We start from the raw sequence: 19,651 nt of genomic DNA, 5'->3' as shown, positions 1-19,651 counted from the left end.
AGGTCAGAAACTAAACTGAAGCAATGTTGAAGCATTAGTCAGGTTCATTTCTTTGTGCAAAAGGTCAGATCTTGATCCTTTAATCAACTGAATAACACTAATGTGAATTTAATCTACTCATTGGAGGCTTGTTTGAGTACATGTCCCTGCAGGATTTGTTTACCAGTTCCAAAACTTTCAGCAGAACACTGGTTACTAAGTAGCATTGTGAATATGTCAGCAGTGAAAGTGTCAGAGGTACAATATGCAAAAAGATGCTTCAAATCACAACAAGGGGACAGTGCATCTGTGGAAAGTGGATCAGTTTTATCCAAAATACTGCCAGGGACCAAACGGATCACCAGAGGATCAATATGTCAAGCTTTGTTTACTGACCGATAAAAAAAAAATCAGGCTCCAAACAGAAAAAGTACTGTCAAAAGAAAGTGTTGTAGGAGCAGTGTATGAAAGTCCACCCCAAGAACTTTACTTTGCTTCTCTTCCTGTGAAGGGATTTCAAGTGTTTCTAAGTGCTCTAACTTTTATTCTTTATACCTCATAAAACCTTATAAAATATCCAGGGTACATTCACTGTCAGCCTTTATTCAAAGCTAACTGGCTGTTGTCTATAGCCATAACTTTTAATTAAATAATGAAAGTCCTATCAATCCAATTGTTGGCATATAAGTAAATATGTTTATTCCCAAAGATGTGGAACTATTGATTTACCACTGCAACTGTTCTGCTAAATCTACTGTCGAAAGATAAAAAAATTTGTCTTATACTGATATGTTATTGGCCGCATACTCTGGGTTACCACTCCCTCCAGGCGGATGATGTTGGGATGGTCAAACTGTGCCATGATGGACGCCTCAGCCAAGAAGTCCCTTTTCTGCTTCTCAGTGTATCCTGCCTTCAGGGTCTTCAAGGCCACTGGAATGTCTCGTTTTCCTGGGAGCCTCATACGTCCATAACACACCTCCCCAAATTCTCCTAAACATGAGACCAAGAAAATTTTAGCCCTTCTCCCAGAACCTTTGCTAATGTCCCCTGGTACTAAATGAGCAGTGTGCTTGGCTGCAGCCCGATGCCCTTATAAGTCATGGGTATGAATGAAAATGTGTATTAGGTTCGTTTACATTAGATGAGACAGACAAAAATACTTCTAGACATTCTGGTTTCAAATACTAAGTGCGAATCAGAAGCAAGCTCATCCTCTGTATCCCTTTATCTCTCTTTATCTACAGCTTGGAAGAACTATAAACGTGCTTGCTGCGATTTGTTTTCCTCTGTTCTATACTCTAAATTCTGTATGTATACAGGAGCCATGTAGCATGGTGTATTGTTGAGCTGACACAGTGTTAGTATTCCCTGCTAGTCTGACGAGCTTTTGATTGACAGCCCCACGCAACGCTCTGATTCCACTCTGCCATCCTCCTCTCTGCTGCACACCACAGCCTTTACACCGGCCAATGATTTTAACTTAGCTCAGCCAATGATTCTCACCGTGTGTGTGCGTGTGTGTGTGTGTAAGGGAGTACACACAAGTTCATGGTTTTACCTGAACCAATGATTTTCTCTATTTTGATCCTGGAAGCTTCAATTTCTCGGGCAAACTCGTGGACCGCCTGGCAGGGGTCTTCGTACGTGTGTGGGTCGATATAGAACCTCGCGTCAGGGAATGACACTAAGATAAACGACATTAGCATTTGGTCACATATCGGAGAATGAGAGCAACATCACATCTGAGCCCCCTGTCACCGGTGTGTGGAGGGAAAACCTGATGAAAGGGAAGAAATGATTCGGAGAAAGGAGCCGACAGAGAGAGAGAGAGAGAGAGAGAGAGAGGGGGGATAAACAGCATGCAGGGAAGAAGGCCTGTTTGCTCCTTTAATCACTCAGAGCGTGATGAAAATTGTTTGCTCTGAGAATGAACTTTATTACATGGGGATGAAAATGCGACCTCATCGAGGAATCCGATCTAATCTATTATGGGTAATAATTGAGGAATGGGACAAACATACCGTGACCGTTCTGGTAATGCATCTTCTCCTCATCGGAGTCCTGGAAGGCTTTGCTGTAGCCACAGTGTCTATACAAAGCACACACAAACACACAAACAAAGGCAGTCATCCAAACACACACATGCATACACATACACATACAGCTGGATGAATACAGGACAATAGTGGGGCATTTGTAATCTTTCTCAAACTCTACCCACAGCTTATACTTAATAAGTTAATCATCGTTATTAATTGCAACAGGGCTTTTCATCTCTGTGATGTGATGTGTATTTTCTGTATTAATAAGTAACTAGTCAACCAATGAGGGTTTTCAGTGGAAAAAAGGGTCAGCCCACACAAACCACTGCTAGAGACATTTAGTTCTCCTGGTGACTTATTTGTGCAAGCTCCGGGGTTAAAAAAAGACAACCTGACCCTCATTGGTCTGTGACTTCAGCATTGGGAAAGTAATTTACATCCTCAAATTCAACAGGATTAGTTCCCTATGTTCAAATAAGTTGTGTGCCACTACCTTTTAAATATGACAAACAGGACCGTTAGTTGAAATGATACTGCCACACAGGGAGGCAGGCTTCTGATCAAACTGCACGCCTGTTGGCACGAGGCACCCAATTGGTGGATACAGTCACCAAACTGTAGCAGTTTTACATTACTTAAATTGTGGGATTAAAACTGTTTTGTTTCTCTGGTTTGCCACCGAAGGGGAGCCCAGACCTACAAAGCCAGAATTATGTGCTGAAATAGAAAGGATTACAAAGCCTCTGAAACGTGATAACATCCAAACCAGGTCCCTGTTCTAGCAGTATTTTAGGCTCAGTGTTAGAATCTCTCTTTGAAATTGTGGCGTTACAAAGATTGTATTCAAACAGGTTCGATAAAGTGTAGTGCGTTTAAAAAAAAAAGGTCCAGAAAAGTCCAGTCCAGAAACGCTCTTCTGGACTTGGTAACTTGGGAACAGTGGTATAACAAAGTACAAAGTAACACAGCCATTGGCAAAAAGCTTCTACTGTCGCTGCTCTTGTTTCAAAGTAGTTAAGCTACAGCGACACGCTGCTGAATGTGGAAAGCTAAAGTACGAGCTATTAAAAAAGAAGGAACAAATCAAAAGAAACAATTCTGGCCTCAGACTTCCCATGTGTGCATCACCGGTGCTGATAGCCAGTGTTTGAGTCCACATGTAAAATAAGAATAAGCTTACATGGCTATTTTTGCTCCTGTCCAAAGTAATATTTTTATTCATTAAAATATTGTAGCCGTTAATCACTTCCAATTTCATATCTGAAAAGCATATTTCATATCTGTCTGTAAGGTTGTTTGGTGAAACATCGACTGTGTTCTTGCAAGGAATGTAATCAGTGGATGATGACTGTATGGGCGGCATTTGTTTTCTTTTTTATTAATAAAGTGCTGCATTAGTAGTTGAAGGAGACTTGCAAGCAAGGCCAGAGCGGCAATGAAAATTCTTCCGGGAATTCTGATTCAGAACAGTCTACCAACACATATGTGGAGACAAAGCGTCACACATAGCCTATGTGACATTATCATTAATAACTTATCATGATAATAATAAGATAATTATAATGTCTAATTGTTTTTTAATTGGCCAATTGAAATTTTTTTTAATTTTCAATTCAATTATTCAATTCAAATATTCAAATATTCAATTAGTTGGTGAAGTAACACTTGTAGAAACACGCTACAGTCCACAACAACAAAGTAGTTACAGACTCTTAAATGACCAAATATCTGAGTCAACACAATATTAAAAAGTGAATATTTTTAAGTACAGTGCCTCCAGAAAGTATTCACACTTTTTCCACATTTCGTTATGTTACAGCCTTATTCCAAAATCAATCAAATTCCTTATTATCCTCAAAGTCCTACAAACAATACCTCATAATGACAACGTGTAAGAAGTTACAGTGTTAAAAAGTTACAGCCTCAAGTCTTTCTGAGTATGATGTCACTTCCATTCTTCTTTGCAGTACCTCTCAAGCTCCATCAGGTTTGATGGGGAGCGTCGGTGCACAGCCATTTTCAGATCTCTCCAGAGAAGTTCCATCGGGTTCAAGTCTGGGCTCTGGCTGAGACACTCAAGGACATTTTCTTGGCTGCATGCTTTGGGTTGTTGTCCCGTTGATAGATGAACCAAGATGAAAACCTGTTCCAAACTGCTCTGGAACAGGTTTTCATCAAGGATGTCTCTGTACAGTGCTGCATTCATCTTTCCATGCTTTACTGTAGGGATGGTATTGGCCAGGTGGTGAGTGGTGCTTGGTTTCCTCCACACATGATACTTGGTATTCAGGCCAAAGAGAATTTTGTTTCTCATGGTCTGAGATTCCTTCAGGTGGGCTGTCATGTGCCTTTTACTGAAGAGTGGTTTCCGTCTGGCCACTCTACTACAGGCCTGATTGGCGGAGTGCTGCAGGGATGGTTGATCTTCTTCTTCTGGTTCTCCCATCTCCACAGAGAAACACTGGAGCTCTTTCAGAGTGACCTTCGGGGTCTCGGTCCCCTCCCTGAATAAGGCCCTTCTCTCTCTATCGCTCAGTTTGGCTGGTCGGCCTGCTCTAGGAAGAGTCCTGATGGTTCCGAACTTCTTCCATTTACAGATGATGGAGGCCACCGTGCTCACTGGGACCTGCAGTGCTGCTGTCTCTTCTACAGACAATTCCTTGGACTTCATGGCACTGTTAACTGTGGGACCTTATACAGACAGGTGTCTGCTTTTCTGAATCATGTCCAATCAACTGAATTTCCCACCGGCGGACTCCAATCAAGTTGTAGAAACATCTTAAAGATGATCAGGAAGGCGGCGAATCCTCATGTACATGTGATTTTTTTTTATTTTTAACTTTTCAATAGATTTCCAACAAACTTGTTTCATGTTGTCATTATGGTGTATTGTTTGTAGACTTTTGAGGAAAATAGTAAATATGATCCATTTTGGAATCAGGTTGTAACATAAAACGTGGAAAACGTTAAGTTAAAAAGTGAATACTTTACGTTTGCTGCTATTTACTGCTGTTTAGTTTGCTTTGTTTTAAACTGCATTCCTAATTTCACTTTCTTCTCTATAACTGCAATTTAGAGTAAGATTACAATTCAGATTGGACAGTAGAGAAGCAAATACAGACATTTAATTTTTCTAGGCCAATGAAATACAGTTTGAGGTACCAATACTATACTTAAGTATTTTAATTTCATGGTACATTTAATTAAATGTGGATTTATGAATGAAGAAGCTGTAAGTACACAGATTTGCTCTGGTGTGTAGCCGCCAACATTTGCCTTTTTATTGCTACTACCTAAAAGGATCAATAAGTGAACACAAATACTGAGATGGATATTGATGATTTTTCACAGTGAATACTTTTTGAAGTGGTCTTCTCCTGGAAGTGGTCTTCTCCTCAAATCTGTGCAATAATTAAACTTACAAGGCCCTAAATATCTCAGATTTTGAACAAATCTGGATAAGATTTGTATAGTTATGTTATCGAGAGCATCAAAATATTTCGTTTTTTTCAGTAATTCAGTCAGAGTGATGCCCAGAAGAAGTAATGGCTGTTTCCTGCTGCAGGCCTGCTACTGTTTAAAAGTACATTTTGCAGCAGGTACACTGTACTTCAACTACTTGAATTTCTGCTCAAAGCAGTGAAAACAGTAAAAACTATAAACAACTAAAAACAGTTGTTCCTGCCTTATGCTGACACTTGTGGTTCTCCTACACTTTTACTAGGAGCTGGGGTTCAGCTCACTCTGCTGCTCCGCTCCTCCTCTGTTCTTTCCACCACCAACCGCTTCTGTGTTTTTAAATCTTTTTTATTAATATAAAGTAAATCAGCAACAGTCCACCGCTGTTGCCCTGGTGTTTAACAATATTAAAAATACAAGCACAAATGGAAAGCGTGTGGGTGGAGCTACGCGACCTAACATTGATGGGGGAGATGACAGTCAAACAGAACCACAGTGAGCCGTGCAGCTGCTTGACTGGACTGATCAGCGTGACTTTTTCTCTCGTTACCTAACTATCTTCTTCTTTGTCTTTCTCTGTCTCTCTTGGTTGTCTCTTTCTCACTTTTTCACTCTGACATTGCTTGCAAATAGCCCGTTGGGATGTACAGTATGTGTCCTACATGGTTAGATTTAGTAAATCTAAATGTAGGTTAGAAAAAAGATCATGGTTTTGTTTAATTTGTTCTCTATTAGGCCAGACCATAGTCTTTCTCTACCCAAGCACTCTACCCAACTACCAATGCAGCACAATCAACAAAAAGTTTAATAAAGCTGAAAGTGGGTGTTGTACTGCAAGATCAGATTAAAAATGTTCAGTTTTAACATATTCACAACTTGTTAAATATCAATGCATCTTCATTATGTTAACAAAAAAACCTTCCTTCCTTTGTGTTGACAGTTTGTCTATGGAAACTGTAGCAGTACTTATGGAAAGTCCTACTCCTACTGAAACCAAAGCTGAATGTTAAAGGGAAAGACAAAAAAAACAAAAAAACAATTTGCAGGTTAACCTGGATAACACCATTAAATCTTCAAGATATGTATTTCTCCTGTAATAGAATGAAAATGAAAAACTTCATACTCCCAGAATTATGAATTAATTAAGTGCAAGCACAACAATTATTCGGAGCAGTGCTACAAAATTGTAAGTCTACAACATCAAAAGGGAGGGGTGGGGGTGGGGTGGGGGTGGGGGTTGACAGGAAAAATGGGAATGTTTGGCTTGCAAGCTACTGGACACAAATCAACATAATTAAAGCCACTATGAGATGGAAATTACAAGTTAGGAAATTAGCTAAATCTGAGTGCAAAGACAGAGAGGGTTAAAGAGATAAGAGTAGCTGAAGCCTTAGCTTCTCTTGTCTATAGAGTGCAGATTATATGTGCACTCCAACATTTTCAACCTTTCAACATGACTAGCTTCTAAAACACAGGCTTACATAGGATTTAAGGGACCCATTTCCATTTCTGCACATTTTATGGGGATTTTCTAAGAGGTTCACACAAATAATGACCTTTCTTTCATTTTAAATGCAACCAATACTACACGTAACAAAGGCTGGGAGAAGTACAGCACACACTGGGTTTTGATCACAAGCAACAATACAAAAAGAAAGGCACAGTAGGGTAGTGTAAGAAAGTGTTCCACACACAGCAGCGATGGGTAGTGTGGTAAAGTGTAGCCTTGCCGTTTCCTGCAGATGATGATGGCCAGGAAGGTGACCAGGCCAGAAACCAGCGCCATGCAGATCCAGATGATGGTCATGGTGTTGTAGCGCATAGGGGCTGCAGACACACACACACACAAACCCACTGTGTTAGCTGAGAAAATGATGTTGCAGACAACTGAAAGTGTGCAGTTAACACATGCACCGGAAAACAAGGGCGGTAGGTTGAGTGTTCTTAGTCAAACATGAACTTAGGGCTTTATTAAATAGCTTAGCATTTTCTAATTACCTCCTGTCTGTATTCAGAAAGTTTGCTCGTGTCATTATAAACAATATTCAGCTAATGTTGTCCCAGATTTAAGCAATTAAGCCTCTACTTATAACTACACTGCTATGAACAACTACATGGACTTGGGAGATGTACTTTATGACAAAAAGAAAAAAAAAAGAAAACTCCAGTGTTTGCATTATCAGAGCAGCTGGTAAACAAACTTGACTCACTGACACAGCCCTTTATTCCATTTTGCAGAAATTTGCAAATTTCCTTGTGCCAGCGTGGGCTTTTATCTGGGCACTCCAGTTTCCTTCCACCAATCTAAGGTAGGTTAACCGGTGACTCTTAATTTCCTTGTAGTATATTTATAGATAGTATAGGCTAATTTGCATTTCATGCAACTTTAAAATACCCTTTACAAACTATATCATTTGTAACCATATCATTGCATCAGCGGGTAACACGTATCTCTGGTGTCGTGCTCAATAACAGCTGCCTCCAGACAAAACTGAGCCTATTAAGTTTGTTGGCATGATCAGTAATGGTTGATTTAATTGTTCACACTGGATGAATGAATGTCCACCAGTGAATACAGGAGCATCACCTTTTGATATCACGGGATAGACTTTATACACACACAGAAATCGCCTTAAGAGTTCGAAAAAACAACTTCAAGAGGCGGCCCGGAGGCTCAATGGGTAGAGCATTGGCTTGGGATGCAGAGGCCGCAGGATCTGAACCCACCCCACCAGGAGGAAGAGCCTCCAAATTAATGAAACCATGCCAAATCAATGTGGGGAACACATTCCACTGTGGAGACCCCCTAAACGGACAAGCCGAAAGCCATTAATCTTTTGTTATAGAAAACAACTTCAGGATAAGGTTACGTTAAGAGGCAACACCGGTTAGAGAGAGGCACAAAAACTTTAGCGTAAAGTGAAGTTACAAGATAAAATACATAAAAACAACAAGCTACGTTCAGTGACGATGGCAAATGCCTACTTCCTTATTGTATTATCCACGCGCGCCACATTGCCCACAGTAATACTTAAAGCACACAGGTTAATTACAGTAATCACTAAAGCACACAGCGTCTCGCACTAGAGTCGAACCCCAGTCTTCTGTGAAAAGGTCCTGTGTCTCTGTGCTCTAAGTTTCAGCATGTAACACAAAAAGGTACTTTCTGAGGCTTTGGGAATGAAAACAGGCCGGTCATCCAAACCCCTCAGCAACGAACACTTTAAAACTTAGTTCATGTTTGAATTTATACATCTTTTACATAGAAAGAGTTACATGTATGTGGAGCTCATGCGTAGACAATCACGGGATTATGGCCAAAGAATAGTGCCGACCACCTAACAGCTGACGAGGGGGTATGTGCGCTGAAATATCTGCTGTCTGTTTAGAGCAAACAACGTCCGTGCAGATGCGTTTGTAAGATGTTGCTGCCATTGAGATTGCAACACAATTAGCAGCTCACCTATGTTGCACTGACGTTAGGGTACAAAAAAGAGATTTACTTCACCTTCCTTATCTTTATTTACTGGTTCATACATGCATATATGCTTCACCTTACTATGTGAAATCCTGGCAAGCAAAAAGCATAATTCTGTCAGTGTTAAGTGCAAATACGTCATCAAACTAAATATGTCACTGAATTCAGTCTGAAATGTTCAGGGAGTGAGATAAACGACACAGGTGTGTTGTATGTTGAGTCAATTCTGATTATGTCTTGTACAGCTATGACAAACACTGGGTTAACTACTCCCAGAAAGCACTGCTGTAGCTTGTGCCAGCTGAAGATGATGGGGTGACGGGGTGGCATACTCACTAACTGCTGATATAATAGTATTACACCTAGAAAACAACTCCGTGGGAGAGTGAATAATGCCATGCAACGACATGGTCATTCAGTGTGATTATCAGGCTGCTCTCACAGAAGGTTGTTGCTCATTGTCACACAGGCCTGGATACGACTGTGCACTGAGGAAACCACAGTGTTGTTTGCACAGAGGTAATGGACACAACTCTGTGCTGGAAAAAGGCCACTCAGTCTGTTTTTCATAAACTTTAGGACGTATTGATTACTCAGCAAGTGGCCTAGTGGGATGTGTGCAGTCCTCTTGTTTTTAGAGTCTGGAAATGAATTGGTATCAAGAGGAGGAGAGTTGGGGCCCAGTGAGCAGCTGAATAAAGGGAGCCTATTAGTACTGGATCGGCTCTGGGACTCCAACCGGGCAGGAGGTTGGAGGCCTGGAGTCTGCTCTGCACATTATCTGACAAAACCCCTATTAAGAAAGAAAAATATTCTAATAAGGGTTTTTTTTAAGTAACACCTAACTTCCAGTGTTCTACTCGCCTCAGGTGGACGGACTCATGAAGATGTCTAAGCACTGTGTGCAGCTGTTTGAAGCTGGCATAGGCTGCAGTTCTGCTGACAGGGGTGACCCTGTAACAAAGGGGAGATCAATGGAACAGAGGGATGGACTGAGGCCGTTATCGGCCTCACTGACACCCGAGCCTCTTTAACCCTCAACCACGCTGTGCAGTCTTGCCTGGCTTTGAGAAGCTTTCTGTGCCAACCCTTTTTGATAAAACAAACTATTTTCTTACTGGACCTTTGCTACTGTGTTAAACATCACACACCTGTTCCTGTGGCTCAGGGCAGGCAGGAGGTTTTAAGTAATAATTCAGGTATACAGTGTATTATGTATCTGTTGCTCTGAACATGTACACACCTGCTTTCCCAGTCTGAATCTCCACATTCTGGCTGAAGCGCCCACAGCCTGCTGATGTTCTGGCTCGGACCTGGAAGATGTACTTGGTGCCAGGTTTCAGCCCTGACACTCGGGCGCTGGTATTTTTAGACTTCAGCGTGGAGTAACTGTGCTCTTCGTTATCCTGTGAGGGGGAAAAAAAATAAAAAGAGGAAACACACATTTAAAGATCGACATGCTGTCAGCTCATGACCTCACTCCCCCTCCCCTTTGAAAGAGTGCTGCTGCTCCACATTGTCACATTACAGCAAATGGTTTATAATACAGCAGGTAATGTAGACTTCACATGTAATGTGTTTGCCACACAAAAACGAAACTGAATACACCCGATATAGTCATTCACAGATATTTCCTGGATTAGCCAATGAATTAGCTGGTCCTTCAGTTTGGTTATTTTATCCATAAAATAAATAAATAAAGATGATCTTATTGCTAGAGGGGCTACAATGTTGGTAACCCATTTACATTAGATCAGCAACAACACAAAACAAATGAAAGACACACAAACCAACACACAGATGCCTTCATTTTGGCCCAGCGGCCTGCTTGACCACTAAGTAGCGGGTGTATAAACCCGATTCTGTCCTTGAGTGCAATGTAATTAATCATTAAAAATGCCAGAACATAATAAACTACAGTTTTATGGAAATTCATTCAGTATAACTTTTCACTATATGACAACACACTCTACATTGTAATATATTTGTAATGACATATTTGCTGAAATAAAGGCAGTAATTATTTGCTTGAGGCTAATCAGCATTCATGGGAAGCCAACCAACCATTTACCAACTACTCAAAACCTTTGTATGTTTTAGCTGTGCGCCATTCCCTAACAATGCAGGCTATTATTGTCTGGATATTTCAAAATGCTGCTGATCTTTTCATTCTGTCCTATGTATTAGATACAAATAAATAAATAAATACTAGTAAATTGGGCTCCATTGTGGTATAAGCTATGAATATCACATTAACCGGCAACACCATTGAACCACCGAGTTAACAGTTTTTAACACTATTTATTGCCGTTTGATTAGCATTGACTGACAACTGCAGTGCCCAGCTGTTTGTAGGGAAATACTGAACTGTCCACAAAGGTCACACAGATGGCCATGAGCCATTTTCCAATAGTTACTCTACATGTGTTTAGTTGAAAGCAATGCACTTGAGCCACAGACACAGAATACGTTTTTCTGGTATTTGTTAACGATAGGAAAAACAGAATAAGATCACACTTCGCTATACTAACACTGCACTTTTTAATTTTGTTTACTTTTCTTACCTCACACAGAAAGATTTGTCGAACCCTATGCTGAGCATTGTGATCATGAATGAATACAAGCTTATCTGCCAGTCAGATGCAATTGGCAGGTAATTGCCTCCGATATCTTTTGATCTGCTTCTATCAACCAGAAAAATGACAGGTGCTTTGAAAAGTCTTTGTCTTGTTTTTGTGTTTTCCTTTCAAATTGCTGCTCCGCTTAAGATGCATCGTTTGTTAAATTGTCACGCTCGTTACGCTTTACCTGCCATGCAAAGTTTGGTTTTCATGTACATATTTGTTTTTTGTTTTGAAAGAATGGGCATCGTTTTTTTTTGGTAGTCTCACTTAGCAATTAAGCTCATCATTATCATCATCCTCATCCACTACTAACATACCAACCACTTCCTGCAGCATCTGTGCAAACTTAATTCAGAGCAACTTTGTAAATGCGGAGATACAAAAAAAAAAAAAAGAGAGAAAAGATCCAACAATAACGGGAGGTGTAAGGTGCATCCAAACAGCAGAAATAAGTAAATCATTCATGTGTCCTTAGAAAGTATAAGAGCCTAATTATGAAGAAGTGCTTGGTGTGCAAATAAGAGCCTTTTTTGTCTTCATTATCATCCTCAGCTAGTGTGCTGCTGCAGTGGACACCACCCTCACTATGACTCATTGTTTAGTACAGTACTATAGAAACCTTAAGGAAGCACATTGCTGACTTGTCCACTTGAAATCCCCCACAGGCGCCCGCTCTCCCCCCCACTTCCTGAGCGAGGCCAGATTAAGACACCAGCACAAGAGACGAGCTAATCCTTCACCATCCTGCTTGTTTGGCTATGAGACTGCTGGCTCCCAGGCTGCTCCCTCTTGCAATTAGCTGATTCCTATCATCTCACACACATACATCTACGCACCCACGCGCACATTCTCACACACATCCACGCGTGCAGCAATTAGCCTGTCGCAAAGCTTATGCGTCCACCAGCCACTTGCTGTCACTGTCACTTTCACTAAGTTGGAATCTACACCGTCTCATCCTCTTTCTTGCTCTCCCTCTCTCGACCCCCATTTCCTTTCAATTAGCCAAGCTGCCAGCAGGATCTTTTTCCTGGATTAAGTTATCCAGAGTCTATCCAACCGCCACTTCCCCTGCATTTACAATATTTTGGCTCAGCTTAGTCGCAGCCCTTTGAAGACAATGAGCTTATGTTCTCCATGTACTGTACAGACAGGGTTGTGTCACCTTTTTTTCTCACAAGCTGCCTGAAATGTTTCATGTTTCCTATATTTGAAATGTAAAGAGAATATGGTCATCTATTCTTCTTTGTGGGTGGGGTGGGCTGTTGGAGGGGCTATGTTAGTGCAGAACTTGATACGGTAGTTAGTTGAGTACCTTCTCGTAGTATTTGATGTCATACTCCAGAATTACTCCGTTAGGCTGGTGGGGTTCATGCCACAACAGAGTCACGCTGTTCTGGCTGGTGTTCTCCTGGCGGATTGCTAACACTTCAGAGGGGGCTGCAAAAGACAAAGAGAGAGATTACTGCTTCGTTAGTTTAACATGCAGTTTCTCACTGACCAGCACATGCATCGGTCAACCACAACATTAATACCACAGCACCATCATGCATTGCATGAGGCTGCACATGTGCACCCATGCTGACCCCTGCTCATCGCCATAATAAAACCACCAAGTGGATTTAATGTTGTGGCTGTTGGGTGTATAATGGGTGTACCCTCCAGTAATGTTCCTATTAGCACATTAACTGCATTCCGTGAAACACATTGAGACACTTTAATGAAATGAGAATAAACTTATTAGGAGCCTCGCTCTTTGGGTACTTCATTCTCTCATTTGACAGATGTGATTAGCACATGGTTTGAGGAGTGTCGAGTCTTTAAAACTTAACAAAACACAATTTCATTGCCTGCCAAAACAACTAAGAAGACCCCTTTCTGATCAAACCCTAATGACTGATCTAAAAGGCGGCCATTTACACATCAAGCAGGCATAAAGAAATGTGTCTTAGGTCTCCTTACACTTTTAGCTCGATTTAGGCCCCCAATACTTAAGGGAGGATATCTGGCTCTTTAGTTAATGTTCCACTGTATTCAGCTGTTGTCTGGGTGGTGTTTGATGTTGGGCAGGTAGTGGACATTGGTCGTCACAGGACTTATTAACTGATAAATAGAGGTGTGCTGCTTCTGTTGCTGGGAACAATGTTGACAAGAGCAGTGAGACTGGGCAAAAGTTGAAATTGCAGGCCAGAAAACTAAACTGTTGTGCAGAAATATGCTGAAACACTGCAGAGCAAAAGGAAGGGATCTTGGTAAACTGTGAGTTTATTCCTCTAATGGACCATTTTGACATCATTCAGAATCATTCAATCCCATCTTAGGGAAAGTTAGGTAAAGGTTTGGGGTTAAACAGAAATCGGATAATAACAGGGGAAAATAACAAACTACTATGGGGGGCAGAGCAACTGAATGCTTTGTCTCCCATTGCAGTGAGGCGGGGAGAAGGGACAGTGAGTCATACAGGTGAAGAAGATCTGGAGTTGTTGCAGGAAGGGTGTATTGTGACAGGTTGAGGGAGTTCTTGCCCGCTGCAACATTCTGTACAGTTGGATTTTGTAAAGGGTTTCTGGGGAAGCCCAAACAGAAGGGAGTCGCAGTAGTCAAGCCGAGAAGTGACAAGTCTCTGAACCAGTATGGCAGCGGTATGAGGTGAGGGAGGGACATAGGTGGTTTATGCTGTGAAGATGGAGGTAGGCTGACCGTGTGATGTTATTAATGTGGGAACTAAAGGAGGGTTTGCTGTCGAGGATGACACCCATACTCTTAATCTGAGGGGAGGGAGAGAAAGAGGAATTGTCAATAGAAATTTTTAAGCTGTCAGATGTGGTAGGATTTTATAGCAAGGAGACAGTCAGTTAGGGAAGAGGAAGAGAGGGTGAAATTAGGTTTGTTGGGAATGTACAGTTGGGTGTCAACCATGTAACAGTGAAAGTGAATATGATACTTATGAAAAATGTGACCAAGAGGGAGTATGAAAATGATAAAAAAGCAGGGGACCCAGGACAGAGCCCTGTGGTACACCGGGTGCCTTCCTCTGATTGTGGCCAGAGACAACTGAACCAAGCAAGGAGTATATGAGTGATGGTATTGAAGGCCGCGCTCACATCAAGCAAAATGAGGATGGACAAAAGACCAGAATCAGCTGCCAGGAGGAGATCATTAGTAATTTTAATAAAAGCTGTTTCAGTAGAATGCAGAGGGCGGAAACCAGACCGGAGTTGTTCATACAGATTATTGTGTGTTAGATGGGCATGGAACTGAGAAGCGACAGTTCTTTTCTAGAATCTTACAGAGAAAAGAAAGATTGGAGATTATTGAGGTCATTGAGATACAGCAGCTGCATTGAGAGGACAGGGAACAATTCCAGCTGTAAGAGAGTGGTAAGACAAGAACAGTTGGAAGGGGATCTAATTAGCAACTTGACGATTTGGATTTTTCTAAATTAGTTACAAATTTCAGCAACAGAAGATAGAGTGAATACTAAGAGGAAGTGAGAAGGGAACAGTGGAGGAACAGAGAAAGATGAATTTAGATTTTTTTAAGAGTAGGTTCCTGATGGATATTTTAAATTTTATTAGAAAGAAAGTGTTACAGAAATCATGGGAATTTTGTGTGATATTTTTGAACACAGAGAACAAAACCTTTGAATTGCCTTCATTCAAAATTATTCAGATAATAAGAATAGTATGTGGATTTATAAAACATTTCATTATGCGCAGTGAGACCTGTCTTCCTGTAGAGTCGTTCGAGTTGTTGCCCTTTAGCTTTTAGCAGTCTGAGAGTCGGGGTGAACCCATTAAAAGAATGGACAAAAGTGACAAATCTATCTATCTATCTCTAGAGATTATAAAGACTGTTGTTGCAGTAGGAGACCCGTTGATCTGGGCTGGACAAACTGTCTGCACTATGGAGACACCTAATATCATTGGAAAGCGTTTCCATAATAATATCCTTGATAATATGGTACGATATAATACAAGGTGATTTGGTTTCAGGTTAACACTGAAAGATATCAACATATGGTTGGAAAAAGGAATAATATCAGCCTTGCAATCAACAGGAGAAGTACCAGAGGAACAGATCAAGTCCAAAGTGTGGAGTTTTGAATGAGTTGGAAAGGTGACATATTTCTGTAGTCCAACCCTGTCCTGACAGGATATAAAATCCCTGTAAGGGTGACGCTGGCATTGTCAATAAGGTTACTAAAGTCCCCAGTGTGTATTATATTAGGAGAGAGCAATGACAGATGTGTCAGGAATGCAGCCAAGTCATTTAAAAACTCCTTGTTAGGTTTTGGAAGTCGATAAACTGTAGCAATGATCGTGGGAATAGGTCAGAATAGCTGTGATACCATCGATTCAGTCTAAAGCAGGAGTAGGCACCAGTGAGACTCTCCATTTCTCGTGATATAACATTGCAAGACCTCCCCCCTGGCCAGAGTCACGTGGTTGACAACTGTAAACAAACCCGGGGGAGTAGAAAAAAGACCAATGGCTTTCAGCTTGTCCCTTCAGGGGTCGACACAACGGAATGTGTTTTGCACATTGATTTGCCATGAGTTTTTACGCCGGTTGCCCTTCCTGCCACAAGCCTCCCATTTTTATTCGGGCTCGGGACCAGCACCAAGGTGGGCCTTGGTGGCTGGGTGGGGCAACTCCTGGTGGGGTGGGATTTGAGTCCGCAGCCTTCTGCATCCCAACCCAATGCTCTACCACTGAGCCACTAGGCCCCCTAAAGGAGGGAGTGGAGTTATTTAATCAAATAAAGTCATGGCACTTTGCTCACTCATATAAAGTCTAACTTACAGCCAAAGAGGAGATCCTGAACAAGATGTCCCTTGCTCATAAGCGAGCGGATGTTCAACAGACCCAAGTTGATGGTGGTGTTAGCATGGTTGAGAGTGGAGCTGATCAACTTAGAAAGACTGGCTAGCAAATTCTGGTCACAAACCCGGTCGGTGTTTCAATGATTTGCCGAGACATGGACCATATGGACTTTATAGTTGTTGAGCTGGCCAAGTGGGAAGTCCGATGAGACCCTTTATGCATGTATCTCCGGCAAGGGAAGGACAACAATGTCATGCGTGAGGTGTAGCATAGCAGGTGAGGGCTCAGGAAAGTGGAAGCGGAGCCGAAGGAGCTCAACAGCTGAGTACTTGATGATTCCAGCCACAGGTTGATGGAGAGTTACAATGATAACACAGACGAGTACAGACAACAGGTAGGCGGGTGAGTAGGAGTTTCAGGCAGCAAAAACAAACAAACACTCAAACTCTGGTGAGCAGCGGCAGCCACCGTTCACTGTACTATCAACGCTGTCACCGACGGAATCAGCAGCATTTAGCAGAGCAGCTCCTCACTGGTGACTGAGAGCATCCTGTCTACGTTAAAAAGCAGCAATAGCCACAGAATCAATTATTAATATCATAACTGTAAATAATAGGATGAGTTATGAACCTGAGATGCAGTTAAACAGAACTATTTGGTCTAGCAACAGGCGGCACTGCGGAAGAATCAGCCTTGAATGTGTCTATAAACCGATTCTTTACTAAGTGTAGGCTGAGATGCTTTGCTACTGAATAACAAGTTTTGATACCTCACACGAAAACAGAAGACAGAGTAATTGCTTATATGGCTACATGAGCCTCGTCAAGAGGAAAACATAGTCACTGCAAGAGACGTATGCAGAATGTGAGCAGAGAGAGATGGTTGATTGAACCTTTTGCTGTGCAGATGAGGATACATTTCAATATGCAACATCATGCTAGAGAAGAAACTACTAATGCTTGACTTTTCACCTAGCTCAGGGAAGGTGACCCACAAATTTTTAAAAGCGAGTGTAGTTCATCTGCTGTAGGATGATAAACTTGTGGATCCCTTGTCTTTCCAACAGCTTCGTTTTTTTAGCTGCTCTCCATAACTTGTAATACTCCACTACAATCTTCAGCAGAAACTGGTTGAGAATCAATCCCTGGGGTCGTGAAAAACTTTGATGCCACACCTGGAGTCTATAACCAAAAATTAACTTTGTGCTCTTTCAGCACTAAAACCCCTGAATCAACACAAACTATCAGAAGAAAAAACAAACACGGATTTACTGGCTGTGTCCCAACTATCCCAGTATCTTCAAACCAATATATTTAAAGTTAGTAGTATTTTGTTTATGTCTATGGAGAACACAAGTGACAGAGTTAGACACAAGTACTGTTTGCTGACAGCGGCAGCTATTCCAACGAGTCCTCGTGGAAAAAAAAAAGAGTGAGCACCGCAACCTGTTTTTTATTATCAGCACAAAATATTGTTGAGAAAGCACATTTCTTTCAAAGATTGTTATTTTAGCACTTTTTTTTTTGCTAAATTTGATAGTAAGGAAAGAAAAGAAAGATGTGCGATCACGGGCTAAGAATAGATTCACATTCACAATAATGTGGCTGCAAATGAGCCAACAACATGTCTAAGGGTAACTTTCCTAAAGATGATTTTTCTGGTATTTCTCTTCTTTTGGAACGTAAAGAAAGTGATAGGACGTTACATTTTGACCCAACCAGAACATACAACACAGTCGCATCCAATTAGGTGTTAGGTCTAATTGTGCCGCGCGTATCATATAAATGCCACAGGTCCCCTTTGGCATTACTATTGGACACTCCAGGGGCATCACCATTTGCCTCTACGTCAACGACTTTATATACACAGGCAAAAAGTGCGTGAGGGTCAGGGAAAACAACTTTAGGGTTAGGTTATATCAGGAAACAACATGGGTTAAGGTTAAGCACAACACACTAAGATCACTGATGCAAACGGGAAACCTAAGCATCAGCATGTAATGCAGAAAGGATGACATCCTTCTCCACTGAACTTGTTTTGTCCTGTCCTGAATGTTTTCAGTATTATGCCACTATGGGAACCGACACCCTGTAACCTAATACTTCACAACTGAACTTCCTAGAACATGCGACGGTTTGGTGACACATTAGGCCTTGCGTTCCTCTGTATTTTCCAAGCTGTAATGTTTGCCAGACAGGAAGGAAAAAGATATTTTCAAGTGCTTAGGATGTTGTGCAGAAGCTGCTGAGTTTGGCAGCTTTTTTTTTTTTTTTTTTTACCAATATGGAATCACTGAGTGGACGACCTTTGCTTGGGATCTTTTGCTGGGTGGTGAGGAGACCACCAGATGATGTTAATTGGCAGAGCACAGGGTATTTGGGTAGGAAGGTGCAGCTTGAGATTGAGCCTGATCCGTAGTATGTCTTTTATGGATCGTCAAGAGAGTACTGGAAATATGAAGTAGGGCTTGATTTAACATGTAGTGCCCCCAGCCAGAATCAAACTAAGGAGGCTCTGGGTTCTGGGTTGATGCAAATGCAAGGGTTGTATGGACGATCTGGCTGTGAAGGCCACGTAACTGCGGTAAGTGTAGCGAGGGAGCATTTGTTATAACTTAATGGTTACTGGGAAATGCAGGGTATTATGAAAGCCAACATGTGACATGTGAAAAAATCTTCATTATGAGGAACACTACGTCATTGTTCCGTACCCTACCTGCCTGGTTCGTTGTGATGTTGACCACGGCATAAGGTGGCGGTTCATTGCTCATCTGCGTCACCGCATTCTTGGCCAGGATACGGAAGGAATAGTTAGTGTGGGCCACCAGGTTGAGCACTGTCACCCAAGGCTCCGTCAACCCAGTCTGACGAGGGACGAATCGAACAGCCGCCGTGCCAGTACGCTCCACCAACCCTCCTCCACCTGCCCCGATGCTTGACCCTCCTCCTGCCTTCCCTCCACCTGAGCTTCCTGGGGAGGATGCACAGTCCTCGCAGGGCCCTCCTTCCCCTGAGCACTTCTGACACAACACGCTGTATTGCAGGTCGCTGCGACCTCCGGTATCTAGAGGGCGGTCCCACTCTAAATTCACAGAAGTCCCGTTGACTGAAGAGATGACATTTACTGGAGCAGATGGTGGACCTGGAGAAAAGAAAGTTGAATATTTGAGTTCCTTCACAGGTTTGATCGCAGTCTTAAAAAAGCCAATTGGATTTTTGAGGCATAGATAAGCTTGGCACA

General features: G+C 41.8%; 1 protein-coding gene across 7 annotated transcripts in view; it reads right to left on the bottom strand.

The window, feature by feature from the left end:
* epha8 (eph receptor A8) overlaps positions 1-19,651 on the bottom strand; it is a 122,256-nt gene that overhangs the window by 15,610 nt on the left and 86,995 nt on the right. For 4 of the 7 annotated variants that reach the window (XM_067505298.1, XM_067505297.1, XM_067505292.1 and 1 more), the window contains 7 exons: positions 19,127-19,552; positions 12,901-13,025; positions 10,205-10,367; positions 7,178-7,310; positions 2,004-2,071; positions 1,541-1,666; positions 787-972 (listed from right to left, as the gene is read on the bottom strand). In XM_067505298.1, the coding sequence (XP_067361399.1) occupies positions 787-972; positions 1,541-1,666; positions 2,004-2,071; positions 7,178-7,310; positions 10,205-10,367; positions 12,901-13,025; positions 19,127-19,552 (1,227 nt within the window). Of the gene's footprint in view, positions 1-786; positions 973-1,540; positions 1,667-2,003; positions 2,072-2,478; positions 6,483-7,177; positions 7,311-10,204; positions 10,368-12,900; positions 13,026-19,126; positions 19,553-19,651 lie in introns of those variants that run through there. The other 3 variants (XM_067505294.1, XM_067505295.1, XM_067505299.1) reach the window with 2 other exon arrangements.

Source organism: Channa argus, chromosome 5 (genome assembly GCF_033026475.1).
Source record: "Channa argus isolate prfri chromosome 5, Channa argus male v1.0, whole genome shotgun sequence".
Classification (NCBI taxonomy): Eukaryota; Metazoa; Chordata; class Actinopteri; order Anabantiformes; family Channidae; genus Channa; species Channa argus.
This window is presented reverse-complemented; position numbering and strand designations above follow the sequence as displayed.